At 45.4% G+C, this 18,247-nt stretch overlaps 1 protein-coding gene across 5 annotated transcripts in view; it reads right to left on the bottom strand.

Annotated features, from left to right (window-relative positions):
• C1H2orf42 (chromosome 1 C2orf42 homolog) overlaps positions 1-18,247 on the bottom strand; it is a 49,252-nt gene that overhangs the window by 20,772 nt on the left and 10,233 nt on the right. For 4 of the 5 annotated variants that reach the window (XM_010333501.2, XM_010333500.2, XM_003922652.3 and 1 more), the window contains exons 3-6: positions 17,035-17,869; positions 14,745-14,855; positions 7,589-7,693; positions 1,424-1,528 (exon numbers count right to left, since the gene is read on the bottom strand). In XM_010333501.2, coding sequence (XP_010331803.1) covers positions 1,424-1,528; positions 7,589-7,693; positions 14,745-14,855; positions 17,035-17,857 — 1,144 coding nt within the window. In that variant the 5' untranslated portion in view covers positions 17,858-17,869. The remainder of the gene's footprint in view (positions 1-1,423; positions 1,529-7,588; positions 7,694-14,744; positions 14,856-17,034; positions 17,870-18,247) is intronic. The other variant, XM_074398670.1, reaches the window with a different exon arrangement.

Here is an 18,247-nt window from a genome sequence, read left to right as displayed (position 1 = left end):
TTTCGCCCAGACTGGAGTGCAGTGGTGCAATCTCAGCTCACTGCAATCTCCACTTCCTGGGCTCAAGTGATCTTCCCACCTCAGCCTCCCAAGTAGCTGGGACTACAGGTGTGCACCACCACACACGATTAATTTTTGTATTTTTCCTAGAGATGGAGGTCTCACTTTGCTGCCCAGGCTGATCTCGAACTCCTGGGCTCAAACAATCTGCCCACCTTGGTCTCCCAAAGTGCTAGGATTACAGGCATGAGCCACCATACCCGGCTGGCACCTGGCTAATTTTTTTTTTTGAGACAGAGTTTTGCTCTTGTTGCCCAAGCTGAAGTGCAAAGGCATGATCTCGGCTCACCACAACATCTGTGTCCCAGGTTCAAGCAAGTCTCCTGCCTCAGTCTCCTGAGTAGCTGGGATTATAGGTACGCACCACCACGCTCAGCTAATTTTTGTATCTTTAGTAGAGATGGAGTTTCACCGTGTTGGCCAGGATGGTCTCCTGACCTCGTGATCCCCCTGCCTTGGCCTCCCAAAGTGCTGGGATTATAGGTGTGAGACATTGCACCCAGCCACCTGGCTAATTTTTTAAGTTTTTTATAGAGATGGGGTATCCTCCTATGTTGCCCAGACTGGTCTTGAACTCCTGGGCTCAAATGATCTGTCCGCCTCACCTCCCAAAGTGCTGAGATAACAGGCATGAGCTGCCACATATGGCATAAGAATACTTTTAAGGCAACAAGCAGGGACTGGCTAGATCTGAAACGTCTGATGTTCCATGAGACTATAAGAAATCACACCCAAATCTGTGGCCTGTGTTCTTCAGTCTTCCTCAGCATGTTCATGTACTCTTTTTTTTTTTTGAGACAGTCTCACTCCGTTATCTAGGCTGGAGTGCAATGGTGCAATCTCAGCTTATTGCAACCTCCGCCTCCTGGGTTCAAGTGATTCTTCTACCTCAGCCTCCTGAGTAGCTGGGACTACAGGTACACCACCATGTCCAGCTAATTTTTGTATTTTGTTTGTTTGTTTGTTTCACCATGGTTTCACCATGTTGGTTAGGCTGGTCTTGAACTCCTGACCTCAGGTGATCTACCCGCCTTGGCTTCCCAAAATGCTGAGATTACAGGTGTGAGCCACCGCACCCAGCCTAGATTTCTACTTTCTTGTGGCCTAGTGCTCTCTGGACTGAAGTCTAATTACTTTTGCTATCCGAGTAGAATTACAGCATAATTATCTTTTTTTTTTTTTAAAAAAAGACAGGGTTTCACCATGATGGCCAGGCTGGTCTTGAACTCCTGACCTCAGGTGATCCACCTACCTCGGCCTCCCAAAGTGCTAGGATTACAGGCATGAGCCACCACTCCCAGCAGCACAATTATCTTAATTTCTCCACTTTCATCAAGAGCCCAATTAGGTGGCCAATACTTACCATCAAACTGATAGTGCATGGTTTGATGGATGCGTTCTGTGACGCTGGCCAGCCAGTCTTGGAAGGATAAAGTCACTTGTGCCTCATCTAACAGCTGACCACAGGCTAGGAAAAAAACAAAACACACACACACACACACACACACACACACACACACACACACTTCTTTAGTAACTTTTCTTACAAAATAAACAGCTAATTGAAGTTTTAAAAAGTTAAGAAGTTTTTTGTTTTCTTTTTTAAAAATTTTTTATATTGAGATGGACGTTTGCTCTTGTTGCCCAGGCTGCAGTAAAGTGGTACAATCTTGGCTCACTGCTACCTCCACCTCCCAGGTTCTAGTGAGTCTCCTGCCTCAGCCTCCTGAGTAGCTGGAATGGTGCCCACCACCACACCTGGCTAATTTTTTGTATTTTTAGTAGAGATGGGGTTTCACCATGTTGGCCAGGCTGGTCTCAAACTCCTGACTTCAGGTGATCCACCCACCTCAGCCTCCCAAAGTGCAGGGATTACAGGCATGAGCCACCATGCCCAGCCTGTTTTTTTTGTTTATTGACAGGGCTTTGTCATGTTGCCCAGGCTGGCTTTGAACTCCTGGGCACAAGCAATCCACCTGCCTCAGCCTCCTGAAGTGCTAGGAGAAGGGTTAATAAGTTTGTTCAGAAAAAAAAGAACTTGAAGCTGAACTTCAAAGAAAGCAAATAAACTAAATGAAATAAGATATTGTAGGATTTTTTTTTCAGAGTCTCACTGTGTTGCCCTGGCAGGGGTGAAGTGGCACAATCTCGGCTCACTGCAACCTCAGCCTCCCAGGTTTAAGTGATTCTCATGCGTCAGCCTCCTGGGTGGCTGGGACTACATGTGTACCACCATGCCCAGCTAATGTTGTCTTTTTAACAAAGACGGGGTTTTTGCCATGTTGCCCGGGCTGGTCTCAAACTCCTGAACTCAAGTGATCTGCCCACCTTGGCCTCCCAAAGTGCTGGGATTACAGGCATGAGTCACCTGAGGTCAGGAACTCAAGACCAGTCTGGCAAACGTGATGAAACCCTGTCTCTACTAAAAATACAAAAATTAGCTGGGCATGGTGGCATGTACCGGTAATCCCAGCTACTCGGGAGGCTAAGGTGGGAAAATCACTTGAACCAAGAGGCAGAGGTTATAGTGAGCCGAGATCACATCACTGCACTCCAGCCTGGGCAACAGAGCTATCTCAAAAAAAAAAAAAGAGAAGAAAATAAGAAATGACAAGCAATGCCTGTAATTCCAGCTCTTTGGGATGCTGAGGCAGGAGGATCACTTGAGTTCAGAAGTTTGAGAACAGCCTGGGTAACATGGCAAAACCCTGTCTCCACCAAAAAGACAAAAAATTAGCCAGGCATGGTGGTGCATGCTTGTAGCCCCAGCTACTCAGGAGGCTGAGGTGGGAGGATTGCTTGAGCCTAGGAGGCAGAGGGTCTAGTAAGCTGAGATCATGCCACTGCACTCCAACCTAGGTGACAGAGTGAGACCCCATCTCAAGTAAAAATAAATAAATAAATAAATAAATAATAATGGCTTTTTGAGATTTATAAGCTAGTTCTATTCATGATGACTATGTATCCATATGCCCCAGACCCTCTCAATAATGAACATATTGTTTCATGCCAAGGTTGAGCACAAATAGGTAAGACTGAGTGATGTATTCACTGTGGGTTGCTCTGATACCTTTAGACTTAAAACCTAAAACCTTGTATTCAGAAATGTAAAATGAGGCCGGGTGTGGTGGCTCACGCCTGTAATCCCAGCACTTTGGGAGGCCAAGGTGGGTGGATCAGGAGGTCAAGAGATCGAGACCATCCTGGTCAACATGGTGAAACCCCGTCTCTACTAAAAATACAAAAAATTAGCTGGGCATGGTGGCACATGCCTGTAATCCCAGCTATTCAGGAGGCCGAGGCAGGAGAATTGCCTGAACCCAGGAGGCGGAGGTTGCGGTGAGCCGAGATTGTGCCATTGCACTCCAGCCTGGGTAACAAGAGTGAAACTACGCCTCCAAAAAAAAAAAAAAGAAACATAAAATTAATGAATTCACTTTTAAATATAAGTGAAAGAGTGAAATCTTGCAGCCCTAGAGTAAATAACTGGAAAGTACAGTAACGAGTGATGGAATTTAATGGAGCCAGAGTTTAGAGTTAGTCAAAAGGCTATGAGAGGCCAGGCGCAGTGGCTTACACCTGAATCCCAGCACTTTGGGAAGCTGAGCTGGGTGGAACACTTGACGTCAGGAGTTCAAGACCAGCCTGGCCAATGTGGTGAAACCCCATGTCTACTAAAACCTCAAAAATTAGCTGGGCATGGTGGTGCATGCCTGTAATTCCAGCTACTCGGGAGGCTGAGGCAGGAGAATCGCTTGAGCCCAGGAAGTGGAGGTTGCAGTGAGCTGAGATTGTGCCACTGCACTCCAGCCTGAGTGACAGAGTGAGACTCTGTCTCAAAAAAAATGTCTATCGAGGCGGGTGGATCACATGGTCAAGAGATCGAGACCGCCGGGCGCGGTGGCTCAAGCCTGTAATCCCAGCACTTTGGGAGGCCGAGGCGGGTGGATCACAAGGTCAAGAGATCGAGACCATCCTGGTCAACATGGTGAAACCCCGTCTCTACTCAAAATACAAAAAAAATTAGCTGGGCATGGTGGCACGTGCCTGTAATCCCAGCTACTCAGGAGGCTGAGGCAGGAGAATTTCCTGAACCCAGGAGGCGGAGATTGTGGTGAGCCGAGATTGCGCCATTGCACTCCAGCCTGGGTAACGAGCAAAAACTCCGTCTCAAAAAAAAAAAAAAAAAAAAAAGAGATCGAGACCATCCTGGTCAACATGGTGAAACCCCGTCTCTACTAAAAATACAAAACATTAGCTGGGCATGGTGGCACGTGCCTGTAATCCCAGCTACTCAGGAGGCTGAGGCAGGAGAATTGCCTGAACCCAGGAGGTGGAGGTTGCGGTGAGCCGAGATCGCGCCATTGTACTCCAGCCTGGGTAACAAGAGCGAAACTCCGTCTAAAAAAAAAAGTCTATGGAACTTAGGACCCCCATTGAGCATCCAGAATCCGTATCTCAACTTCCTCTCTTCTAAGATGAACATATGCATCTGGATGATCTCCAAATTCAAGAGCCTTCACAGATCTATCATTCTATTTCTTCTCTTAAAATACCTTTAGTTCAGGTGCAGTGGCTCACACCTATAATCCTAGCATTTTGGGAGGCTGAGGTGGGTGGATCTCTTGAGCCCAATGAATTGCTTGAGCCCAAGAGTTTGAGGTCAGCTTGGGCAACATGATGAAACTCCATCTCTACTAAAAATACAAATAACCAAGTGTGGTGGCATGTGCCTGTAGTCCCAGCTACTTGGGAGGCTAAGGTGGAAGGACAGCTTAAGCCCAGGAGTTTAAGGCTGCAGTGAGTGACAGAGCGAGACCTTGTGTCAAAGAAAAAAACAACAAAAAAATACCACTAACAACAAAATATCTTCATATGTCTGAAGTACAGTACCACCTTTTATAGAGAGAGAACGCATCAACTACTACTCATTTGAAACTAAAATTATCAGAGGTAAAAACATACAGTGATAATTCAGATGGAAGCTATCTTCCTTTTTCTTTGCACAAAAGGAAGTGACAAAAAATTATTAAAAATTGGCCAGGCACAGTGGCTAAGGTGTGTAATCCCAGCACTTTGGGAGGCCGAGGCAAGCAGATTACTTGAGGCCAGGAGTTTGACAGCAGCCTGGCCAACATAGGAAAACCCCATCTCTACTAAAAATATAAAAATTAGAAGGGCATGGTGGCACACACTTGTGATCCCACCTACTCAGGAGGCTGAGGTACGAGAATTGCTTGAACCCGGGAGGCGGAGGTTGCAGCGAGCCGAGATCGTGCCACTGCACTCCAGCCTGTGTGACAGAACGAGACTCTATCCAAAATAATAATAATAATAAATAATAAAAAAAATCTATGTGATATTGTTGATCTGCTTACTTCGTGATGTTCCTTAAACACTTATGCCTAGAATGCATAAGTTATTTTTTTTGAGACAGAGCCCAGGCTGGCATGCAGTGACATGATCTCAGCTCACTGCAACCTTCAGCTCCCGGGTTCAAATGATTCTCCTGTCTTAGTCTCCCAAGTAGCTGGGATTACAGGCCCACACCACCACACTTGGCTAACTTTTTATACTTTTTGGTAGAGACGGGGTTTTGCCATGTTGGCCAGGCTGTTCTCAAACTCCTGACCTCAAATGATCTGCCTGCTTCAGCTTCCCAAAGTGCTGGGATTACAGGTATGAGCCGCCATGCCTGGCCGTAAGTGCTTAATGAATTAATTAGTATTGTTTTGTATTATTCTTTTTTCTTTATTTTAGACAGGATCTTGTCCTGTTACCTATGCAGTGGTGTAATCATAACTCACTCCAACCTCAACATCCCAGGTTCAAGCAATCTTCCCACCTCAGCCTACTAAGTAGCTGGGTCTACAGGCATGTGACACCATGCCCAGCTAATATATATATATACATATACATACATACATATACAATTTTTTTTTTTTTTGGTAGAGATGGAGTCTGACTATGTAGCCCAGATTGGTATTGAACTTCTGGACTCAAGCAATCCTTTCACCTTGGCCTCCCACAGTGCTGGAATTACAGGCATGAGTCACCATACCTGGCCACATAACACACATTTTTGCCTTCAACTTTGAATCTCTATACCAATTGCACATCAGTAATGAGCAATAAGATGAACAAATCCTGCAAGACACCCGCTGCTAAACATGTGAGAATTTTTTTTGTTTAAAGACATAATTTAGGCTGGGCATAGTGGCTCACACCTATAATCTCAGCACTTTGGGAGGCCGAGGTAAGCAGATCCTTTGGGGTCAGGAGCTCAAGACCAGCCTGATCAACATGGTGGTCTCTACTAAAAATGCAAAAATTAGCCAGGTGTGGTGGCAGGTGCCTGTAATCCCAGCTACTTGGGAGGCTGAAACAGAAGAATACCTTAAATCTGGGAGGTGGAGGCTGCAGTGAGCCAAGATCACGCCTGGGTGACAGAGCTAGACTCCATCTCCAGAAAATAAATAAATAAAAAATAAATAACTTTTTGAGATAATTGTACATTTACACGCAGTTGTAAGAAATATAAGGCTTACATATGCTTCATCCAGATTCACCCAAGAGTAACTTTTGTAAAACTATAGTACATTACAGTCAGGAAAATGACATGGCTACAATCTAGTAACCTTAGTCACATCTCATCAGCTTTATGTACTTGTGTGTGGTATGCAATGCATATATAGTTCCATGCAATGTTAGGGCATGTGTAAACTTGTATGGCTATCATCACAGTCAAGACACAAAACAGTTTCGTCACAAGACTCCCTGTGCTACTCTTTTATTGCCGCTGTTACAACCCTCCCAACTCCTTTTTTTTTTTTTTTTTTGAGACTGAGTCTCACACTTACTGCCCAGGCTGGAGTAGAATCGTGAGATCTTGACTCACTGCAACCTCTGCCTCCCAGGTTCAAGCAATTCTCCTGCCTCAGCCTCCCGAGTAGCTGGGATTATAGCGCTTGCCACCACGTCTGGTTAATTTTTTGTATTTTTAGTAGAGACAGGGTTTCACCATCTCTACCTTGAACTCCTGGCCTCAAGTAATCTGCCTGCTTTGGCCTCCCACAGTGCTGGGATTACAGGCATGTGCCACCGCAACCAGCCTCATCACTCAGGTTATTAAACCTAGTATTCATTAGTTATCTTTCCTGATCCTCTCACCCACTTCCACCTTTCCTCCCTCCTCCCACGTTTCACCCTCCAATAAGCCCCAGTGTGTGTTGTTCCCCTCTGTGCGTCCATGTGTTATCATTTAGCTCCCGCTTATAAGTGAAAACATGCTGCATTCTGTTTTCTGTTCCTGCATTAATTTACTAAAGATAATGGCCTCCGGCGTAAATTAGATTTGAGTGTGATTTGAAACTGGTGGGACAGGAAAGACCTCAGCCTCAGTGCCTCTGTTAGTGTTTATGTTGGCACTCTTTGGATGACAATGTGCAACATTTCTTTTTATACTGCTTCCAGCTTCTTTAGGATGATTTTCCACCACCATAGCCTATTCTAGGGAGGGGAAACTTACCCTGCCTTTTTAATGAGGAAGCAACCACAGGCTTTTTCAGGCCACTTTTCCTTAGATTACTGCTCACTGCATCTTGAGGCAGTAGTGAACTGTTCATCTGTGCACCTAAACCACAAATCATTACAGAGTTAACTATCTGCTAAATATAAATTGATTTGATGTTAATTTTTAAAGTCTAAAACATATCAACAGTCTTTGCTAATTTCTAGGTTAGCTTCACAGTTTCTAGAAGGAGTTAGCATTAGCCTTTACACATAAAATGTTAGCTTTCTTATGCTCTATATGAAATTGCGGGAATAAACAGAAGTGAAAGGAAGAAAAAAATTCACCCATTGCTCCCACCTCTCAGACAATCACAGGGAATTTTCTAGTGAGCTGTCTTCCATTTTCTTCTCTGTGAATGTGTTGCTGGTTTTGTGATTTTTAAGTAGTTGTGATTTTACCAGAGTTGCCAAATTTTAGCAAAAAAAAAAAAAAAAGATGTTCTTTTAAATTTCAGATAAACAACAAATAATTTCTTAGTATCAGTATATCACAAATATTGCATGGAGACACTTATACTAAAAATTATTCGTTAACTGAAATTCAAGTGTAACTGAGTATTCTATACTTTATCTGGCAACCCAAGTGATCTGAATATTTTCCCGAATTCTTTTTTTTTTTTTTTTTTTTTGAGACAAAATATCACTCTGTTGCCAGGCTTGAGTGCAGTGGCATAATCTCAGCTCACTGCAACATCTGCCTCCCTGGTTCAAATGATTCTCTTGCCTCAGCCTCTCTAGTAGGTGGGATTACAGGCATGTGCCACCACGCCCAGCTAATTTTTGTATTTTTAGTAGAGACAGGGTTTCACCATGTTGGCCAGGATGGTCTCAATCTCTTGACCTTGTGATCCACCCGCCTCAGCCTTCTAAAGTGCTGAGATTACAGGTGTGAGCCATTGTACCTGGCCCCCAAATTCTTTATTATCATTTATTTTTAATTTTTACTTCTTAGAGATGAGGTATTGCCATGTTGTCCAGGGTGGAATGCAGTGGATATTTGCAGGCCCAATCATAGTATGCTAGATTCTTGAGCTCCCAGGCTCAAGTGATCCTCCCACCTCAGCTCTGAGTAACAGGGACTATAGGCATGCATCACTGCACCTAGACTATAATTTTTTTTTTTTTTTTGAGATGGAGTTTCGCTCTTGTTGCTCAGGCTAGAATGCAGTGGTACAATCTCAGCTCACCACAACCTCCACCTCCTGGGTTCAAGCGATTCTCCTACCTCAACCTCCCGAGTAGTTGGGATTACAGGCATGAGTCACAATGCCCAGCCCAGACCATAATTTTTTTTTTTTTTTTTTTTTTTTTTTAGACGGAGTTTCGCTCTTGTTACCCAGGCTGGAGTGCAATGGCACGATCTCGGCTCACCGCAACCTCTGCCTCCTGGGTTCAGGCAATTCTCCTGCCTCAGCCTCCTCAGTAGCTGGGATTACAGGCACACACCACCATGCCCAGTTGATTTTTTTGTATTTTTAGTAGAGATGGGGTTTCACCATGTTGACCAGGATGGTCTCGATCTCTTGACCTTGTGATCCGCCCACCTCGGCCTCCCAAAGTGCTGGGATTACAGGCTTGAGCCACCGCGCCCGGCCGCGACCATAATCATTTTTATGCCTGCCTGATACTCTATGGGAAAATGGCTTTACTATGGTTCATTTAACTATCCCCAGTGGTTAGCCCTTAGTTGTTTCTAATTTTTTAATATTCGAAATACTCATAAAATAAACATCTCTAGACAAAATGTTTTTCCTATCCCAATCATTATTTCCTTAAAAAAGATTATTTAGAAGTGGGGCCAGGTGTGGTGGCTTAAGCCTGTAATCTCAACACTTTGGGAGGCACAGACAGGTGGATCACCTGAAGTCAAGAGTTCAAGACCAGCCTGGACAACATGGTGAAACCCCATCTCTACTAAAAATATAAAAATTAGCTGGGTGTGGTAGAGGGCATTTGTAATCCCAGCTACTTGAGAGACTGAAGCAGGAGAATCACTTGAACCTGGGAGGCGGAGGTTGCAGTGAGCCGAGATCATGCCATCACACTCCAGCCTGGGCGACAAGAGTGAAACTCCATCTCAAAAAATAAAATAAAATACAAAAATTAGCCAAGCATGATAGCAGGCACCTGTAATCCCAGCTACTCGGAAGGCTAAGGCAGGATAATCGCTTGAATCCCAGAGGTTGCAGTGAGCCAAGATCGTGCCATTCACGATCCAGAGCAAGACTCCATTTCCAAAAACAAACAAACAAAAAAGTAGGACTACTAGGACTACTGAGTCAAAGGGTAAAAAAAAAAATTTTTTCAGAATCTCAAGTTTTCCTGGGAAAGACTAATAAGTAAACATTTAACAACAATTTCTATTCCATATTCCTGCCAGAATTGCCTCTCTAAAATGCACAAATGACCATGTCACTTTGTTTCTCCATCTTTCTTCAACTTCCCAGCACCAAAACTCTTCTGCATGACCACCTGATCCATCCCTAGCAGTATTCCCTATAGGTAGGACCAATATAAGACTCTTGGCTGGGCGTGGTGGCTCACGCCTGTAATTCAAGCACTTTGGAGACCAAGGCGGGCAGATCACCTGAGGTCGGGAGTTCAAGACCAGCCTGACCAACATGACGAAACCCTGTCTTAAAAAAAATAAGAATCTTAAGAGATACTGTAAGCTATGTACCAATGATTATAGCATACTACACTAGCCAAGCCAGAGAGCCTAGATTTTACTTTTGCCCATGGTCTCATCATTTTAAAAAACTTTGCCAGCTGGGCATGGTGGCTGACATCTGTAATTCCAACACTTTGGGAGGCTGAGGCAGAGCAATCACTTGAGGTCAGGAGTTTGAGACCAGCCTGGTCAACATAGCGAGACCCTGTCTCTGCAAATACAAGCCAAACAATTAGCCAGGCATAGTGGCTTGTGCCTCTAGTCCCAGCTCCGTGGGAGGCTGAGGCATGACAATCTATTGAACCTAGAAGGTCCAGGCTGCAGTGAGCCATGATCATGTCCCTGCACTCCAGCTTGGGCAAGACAGTGAGAACTCAACTCTTTTTTTCTGTTTTGTTTTGTTTTTTTGAGACGGAGTTTCCCTCTTGTTACCCAGACTGGAGTGCAATGGCACGATCTCGGCTCACCGCAACCTCCGCCTCCTGGGTTCAGGCAATTCTCCTGCCTCAGCCTCCTGAGTAGCTGGGATTACAGGCACGTGCCACCATGCCCAGCTGATTTTTTGTATTTTTAGTAGAGACGGGGTTTCAGCATGTTGACCAGGATGGTCTTGATTGCTTGACCTCGTGATCCACCCGCTTTGGCCTCCCAAAGTGCTGGGATTACAGGCTTGAGTCACTGCGCCCGGCCTAACTCAACTCTTTTTTTTTTTTTTTTTTTTTTTTTTTGAGACGGAGTTTCGCTCTTGTTACCCAGGCTGGAGTGCAATGGCACGAATCTCGGCTCACCGCAACCTCCGCCTCCTGGGTTCAGGCAATTCTCCTGCCTCAGCCTCCTGAGTAGCTGGGATTACAGGCACGTGCCACCATGCCCAGCTAATTTTTTTTGTATTTTTAGTAGAGACGGGGTTTCACCATGTTGACCAGGATGGTCTTGATCTCTCGACCTTGTGATCCACCCGCCTCGGCCTCCCAAAGTGCTGGGATTACAGGCTTGAGCCACCGCGCCCGGCCTCAACTCTTAAAAAAAAACAAAAAAAGCCAGGTGTGGTGGCTCATGCCTGTAATCCCAGAACTCTGGGAGGCTGAGGCGAGTGGATCACCTGAGGTCGGGAGTTCAAGACCAGCCTGACCAACATGGAGAAACCCTGTCTCTACTAAAAAATAGACAAAATTAGCCAGGCATGGTGGCACATGCCTGTATTCCCAGCTACTCAGGAAGAGGCAGGAGAATCGCTTGAACCCAGGAAGTCGAGGTTTTGGTGAGCTGAGATCTTGCCATTGGACTCCAGCCTGGGTAACAAGAGCGAGACTCCATCTTAAAAAAAAACCAAAATTTTGTTAATTTGGTAGCAAAGGTATCTTGTTTTAACTTTACATTTCTAAAATGTTTGCATTTCTCTGTTTACTAGTGAGTTTGGAGTTTGATCCACATGTGTGGACCAAGTAATATTTTCATTTTGTTAAGACTCTAGGTCTGTTGATGCTTACCTAATAGGGTACTTCACCATTTTCATATTGATTTATCTGAGTCCTTAACTGATACTAGAATTAAGCATTTGAATTTTAAAATGTGGCCTGCCTGGGCATGGTGGCTCATGCCTGTAATTTCAGGACTGGGTGTGGTGGCTCATGCCTGTAATCCCAGGACTTTGGGAGGCTGAGGCAGGCAGATCACCTGAGGTCAAGAGTTCAAGACCAGCCTGGCCAACATGACGAAACCCCGTCTCTACTGAAAATACAAAAATTAGCGGGGCCTGGTTGTGGGCACCTGTAATACTAGCCACTCAAGAGGCTGAGGCAGGAGCGTTACTTGAACCCGAGCAGCAGAGGTTACAGTGAGCCGAGATCGTACCAGTGCACCCCAGCCTGGGCAACAGAGCGAGATTCCATCTCTAAATAAATAAATAACTGTGGCCGGGTGAGGTGGCTCATGCCTGTAATCCCAGCACTTTGGGAAGCCAAAGTGGGTGGATCGCCTGAGGTTAGGAGTTTGAGACCAGCCTGACCAATATGGTGAAACCCTGTCTTTACTAAAAATATAAAAATTGGCCAGGTATGGTGGCTCACGACTGTAATCCCAGCACTTTAGGAGGCTCAGGCAGGCTGATCATCTGAGGTCAGGAGTTTGAGACCAGCCTGACCAACATGGAGAAATCCCATCTCTACTAAAAATACAAAACTAGCCGGGTGTAGTGGCATATGCCTGTAATCCCAGCTACTCAGGAGGCTGAGGCAGGAGAATTGCTTGAACCTGGGAGGCGGAGGTTGCGGTGAGCCGAGACTGCACCATTGCATTCCAGCCTGGGCAACAAAAGCAAAACTCCATCTCAAAAAAATAAACAAATAAATAAAACAAAACCAAAAATTAGCTGGGTGTGATGGCATGGGCCTGTAGTACCAGCTACTCGGAGGCTGAGGCAGGAAAATTGCTTGAACTTGGGGAGGCGGAGGCTACAGTGAGCCGAGATCAGACCACTGCACTCCAGCCTGGGTGACAGAGCAAGACTCCATCTCAAAAAAAAAAAAAAAAAAAGGTGTGTGTGGGTATGTGTATGTGTGTGTTTCTCCACATACTGAAAACGAAGACAATAAACTATATTCCTAAATTAGTGTGTGGCATATAACCGTTGCCACAAAATTTTTTAAAACGCTCTATAGATGAAAACTTCATAACACTATCCTAAGGCAGCTTAAGGTATAAGATCAGGCGTCCCCAAACTACGGCCCCCTGAGGCCGTTTATCCGGCCCCCCGCCGCACTTCAGAAAGGGGCACCTCTTTCATTGGTGGTCAGTGAGAGGAGCACAGTATGTGGCGGCCCTCTAGCGGTCTGAGGGACAGTGAACTGGCCCCCTGTGTAAAAAGTTTGGGGACGCCTGCTCTACAGTCAGGGAGGAGTCCCTCTATTTCACATACATTTTGAGAGCAAGTCAAAGAAAGCTCCCCTTGGAGTGTCCTGTTTTCTTATTGTTTCCTGTTTCAGGGGTAAGTGGAGGGTAAGCAAGAAAACATGACAACAGGGAACATGTCTCAAGATTTATGGCATCTGTCATGAGATTAGGTAATATAATCTGTGTATTCCTGTTCTTCCTAAGAGGCTCAAAATGAGGCTGCTCTTCTAACTTCTTCCTCCCAGAATTCTTCCCACCTAGGCCACTTTCTAATCAGCTATTAACCAGCACATTTTCATTCATAAGATATATGTGTTACCTCTTGCTATCATAACAAATGGCTACCAAGTTAGTGGCTAAAAACAACGCAAACATATTATCTTATAGTTCTATAGGTCAGAGGCACAACACAGGTCTCACTAGGCTAAAATCAAGGGGTCAGCCGGGCTGCCTACACTCATTTCTGGAGGCTCCAGGGGAGATCCTGTTCCCTTGCTCCTTCACATTGCTGGGAGAATTCAGTTCCTTGTAATTTTAGGGCTGACCTTGTTTCTTCACTGTCAGTTGCAGGATATTCCCGGCTGCTAGAGGCCACCTGCACTTCTAAGCACCCATCCCCTACTTCTGAAAACCAGCCACAGACACCCGAGTCCCTCTCACACCTCAAATTTCTCCTGCCTCTCCTTACCTGATGGTCTCTCTCTAAATTTAGCCAGGGATGATTTTCTGCCTTCAAGGTTTTATCTGATCAGACTGGGGCCACCTAGATCATCCAGGGTAATCTTCTCCGCTTTCAGATCCATAACCTTAACCATAGTTGCAAAGTGTCCTTTGCCCAGTAGGTAACATCATCCCAGGTCCCAGGGTTTAGAGCAGGCGTCCCCAAACTACGGCCCGCGGGCCGCATGCGGCCCCCTGAGGCCATTTATCCGCCCCCCCGCCGCACTTCAGAAAGGGGCACCTCTTTCATTGGTGGTCAGTGAGAGGAGCACAGTATGTGGTGGCCCTCCAACGGTCTGAGGGACAGTGAACTGGCCCCCTGTGTAAAAAGTTTGGGGACGCCTGTATAAGATTAATCTGTTTACGAGATGTACAAACATACACAGTAGAAGTAGAATTTGATTGGATCTTATTTTTGGCTCAGAGATCAAGCTTTTAGCTTAACTTGAAAAACAATTGTCAATGAAGAGTAAAACTTTTCTCAGGGAAAAAAACTCCTAAGAACAAAAACATAGTATTTCTTGGCTGGGCGTGGTAGCTCACACCTATAATTCTAGGCCAAGGTGGGAGAGGCCAAGGTGAGAGAAGCCTTAAGGTCCGGAGTTTGAGATCAGCCTGGGCAACACAGTAAGACCTCTGTCTCTTTATTTTAATAAAAATAAAATAATTACAAACCACAGTGCTTCCATTATTCATGTAAAAAAAATTAAACAAACAAAAATAAAATAAAATATATTTTCTTGTAATTGCGAGGTTCAGTTAAAGACATAAAACACAGTAAAACAAACTCTAAAAACAATACCACCAAACCAACCAACCAGACTCTCACCAGATACTTCATCCTTTCTCCTCTTCTTTGACTTAGAGGCAGTTGACTCACAAGCTGATACTGTTGATTCTGAATGGCAACCTAACTGGGGCACAATAATCTCTTTAAGACCTAAAAAACAGAAGATTTCTGAATCATTAATCCTATCCAAGGATAAGTATGAGTATTGGCCCCTATCTAGCAAAAAAATTAATTTACTTTTTAAAATCCTCCAAACGAATTATCCCAGTCTGGGCAACATAGGCAGACCCTATCTCTACAAAAAATTAAAAAATTTGCATGCCTGTTGTCCCAGCTACTTAAGAGGCTGAAGTGAGAGAATCACTTGAGCCCAGGAGGGTCAAGGCTGTAGTGAGCTGTGATTACATCACTGCATGGCAGCCTGGGTGACAAAGCTAGACCCTTTCTCAAAAAAAAAAAAAAAAAAATCAAAACAAAAAATTACGGAGTGACTGCTTGCTTTAAAATAAGTTCCCTGGAGGCTGGGCGCGGTGGCTCAAGCCTGTAATCCCAGCACTTTGGGAGGCCGAGGCGGGTGGATCACAAGGTCAAGAGATCGAGACCATCTTGGTCAACATGGTGAAACCCCGTCTCTACTAAAAATACAAAAAAAATAGCTGGGCATGGTGGTGCGTGCCTGTAATCCCAGCTACTCAGGAGGCTGAGGCAGGAGAATTGCCTGAACCCAGGAGGCGGAGGTTGCGGCGAGCCAAGATCGCGCCATTGCACTCCAGCCTGGGTAACAAGAGCGAAACTCCGACTCAAAAAAAAAAACAAAAAAAAAAACAAAAAAAATAAGTTCCCTGGACCAGGCGTGGTGGCTCACGCCTATAATCCCCAACACTTTGGGAGGCTGAGGGGGGTGGATCACATGAGGTCAGGAGTTTGAGACCAGCCTGGCCAACATGGCGAAACCCTGTCTTTACTAAAAATATAAAAATTAGCCAGGCATGGTGGTGCACACCTTTACTCCCAGCTACTCAGGAGGCTGAGGCAGGAGACTTGCTTGAACCCAGGAGGTGGAGATTGCAATGAGTCAAAATTGTGCCATTGCACTCCAGCCTAAAATTATTTATTTGAATAAATAAATAAATAAGTTCCTTTAGGCCAGATATGGTGGCTCATGCCTGTAATCCCAGCACTTTGGGAGGCCAAGACAGGTGGATTCCTGAGGCCAGGAGTTCAAGAGACCAACCTGGCCAACATGGTGAACACAAAAATGTAATTTTGTAAAAATACAAAAATTAGGCAAGGTGGAAAGCACCTGTAATCCCAGCTACTTGGGAGGCTGAGGCATGAGGATTCCTTGAACCCAGGAGGTGGAGGTTGCAGTGAGCTGACGTTGGGTGCACCACTGCACTCCAGCCTGGGCAATGGAGCAAGATTCTGTTTCCAAAAAAAATTTTTCTTGTTGTTCATTGTTTTTATTAACACAGGGCATCCGTGGAAGAGTAAACAGAGCAAAGTGAAGCTAACATGGCCAGACTGTCTCAATAAAAAATGGCCAAGTCTCTTGATCATTAATTTCAACCAACCAACTTTTATGCACGTGTGCTGACTGGGAATGAAAGAAGGAATATAACCAAGTGCGGTGGCTCACACCTGTAATCCTAGCACTTTGGGAGGTTGAAGCAGGACAACTGCTTCAGCCCAGGAGTTCAAGACCAGCCTGGGCAACAAAGTGAGACCCCCAACCTCTGTAAAAGTTTAAAAAATTAGCCAGGCATGGTGGCACATGCCTGTAGTCCCAGCTATTTGGGAGAACAGAGGTGGAAGGATCTCGAGCCTAAGAGGCTGTTGTGAGCTGTGATCATGCCACTGCACTCCAGCCTGGGCAACAAAGTGAGACCCTGTCTCAAAAAAAAAGAAGGAACACTTTTATTTTCCTTTAGATGGAGTCTCGCTGTTGTCAGCCCTGGCTGCAATGCGATGGTGCGATCTTGGCTCACTGCAACCTCTGCCTCCCAGGTTCCAGCAATTCTCCTACCTCAGCCTCCCGAGTAGCTAAGATTACAGGTACCTGCCACCACACCTAGCTAATTTTTATATTTTTAATAGAGACAGGGTTTCACCATGTTGGCCAGACTGGTCTTGAACTCCTGACCTCAGGTGATCTACCTGCCTCAGCCTTCCAAAGTGCTTCCACGCTCAGCCTAGAAGGAATACTTTTCATTTGAATTATCTAGCAACTGCTTCTGAAGGTTGCTAAGACAATCTCCAAATGCATCAGTGGAACTTTTTCATTGCCATTTTAGAAAAACGGAACAACCATGTCAACCATATCACCTACCGCTGGAATCAAAATTTAGGAAGTCTGAGAATTCCTGAGCCAATGTCTCATCACTGGCAAAGGCACAGATGCAAGCAAAGAAATGAATGCATCTCTGGGCTGCCTCGTCCTTGGAAGCATTTGACTTGTGTGATTTCAGAGTCTGGCAGGAGCAGAAGAAGCGGCGCTCGGGCAAACTTTTGGCACTGATTTTCTGCACAAAAGATGTATGTAAATACCCCAAACTGTGCTTCTGGCTTGCCTTGCATTTCACCACCAAGATGTTTTTAGTAATTCTCTGCACCAGAGGACCTGTAGGTTCTGTGGCCAACTGCCAGATGGTCTGTTTGGTTTCCGGGGAGGCCTGCATTGCATTCAGGACTGAGCTCTTCAGGGTCAGAGGGGTGGCCTCTGCCTGGCAGTTCACTGCCAGCTTGATGTGCTGGCACTGGTTTTCCACAACACCTTGAGTGGCAGCTTTCAGGCATGAGGGGACATAACACCGTCCAGAGTTCAGCTGAGTGATGATCGTCCCATCCACCGTCTGGATTGTTGTCTCTGAAACCCCAAGCTCCACAAAGCATCGGTAATCAGGGCCCCGGTCTCTTTGCCGCACTGAGTAGACCTGAAGATCGGAGCCCGTAATGATTTTGACAGCTTCAACACTAGGCTGCTTGCGTGCACCGTAGCGGAATATGGTTCCACATGTCTTGTTCTTACAGCTCAGTCCTCGGGTTCCATTGTATGTGCCACAACGGGGACACTTTCTGATTCCCCTCAATGTGGCCTTCCCCAAATCAGACAAGAAAGCTGGGACTTTAGTCCTCAGAGAGTTTGGTTCCATTTTTCACAGGCCCTACAAAAGACAATACACCCAACAGCATGAGTATACCCTCACACACACAAAGTTAATATCACTTATAATATTTAGTACAGAAAGCAAAATATAAAAAAAGCTATCCACTATTTTTTTTTTTTTGAGACAGAGTTTCGCACTTGTTGCCCAGGCAGGAGTGCAATGGTGCAATCTCAGCTCACTGCAACCTCCGCCTCCTGGGTTCAAGTGATTCTCCTGACTCAGCCTCCCAAGTAGCTGGGATTACAGCATGCGCCACCACGCCCTGCTAATTTTATATTTTTAGTAGAGACAGGGTTTCTCCATGTTGGTCAGGCTGGTCTCAAACTCCCAACCTCAGGTGATCTGCTCACCTTAGCCTTCCAAAGTGCTGGGATT

This window comes from Saimiri boliviensis, chromosome 1, assembly GCF_048565385.1.
Source record: "Saimiri boliviensis isolate mSaiBol1 chromosome 1, mSaiBol1.pri, whole genome shotgun sequence".
NCBI classification, from domain to species: Eukaryota; Metazoa; Chordata; class Mammalia; order Primates; family Cebidae; genus Saimiri; species Saimiri boliviensis.
Note: the sequence above shows the minus strand (reverse complement) of the source record. Positions and strands in the feature narration are given on the sequence as shown.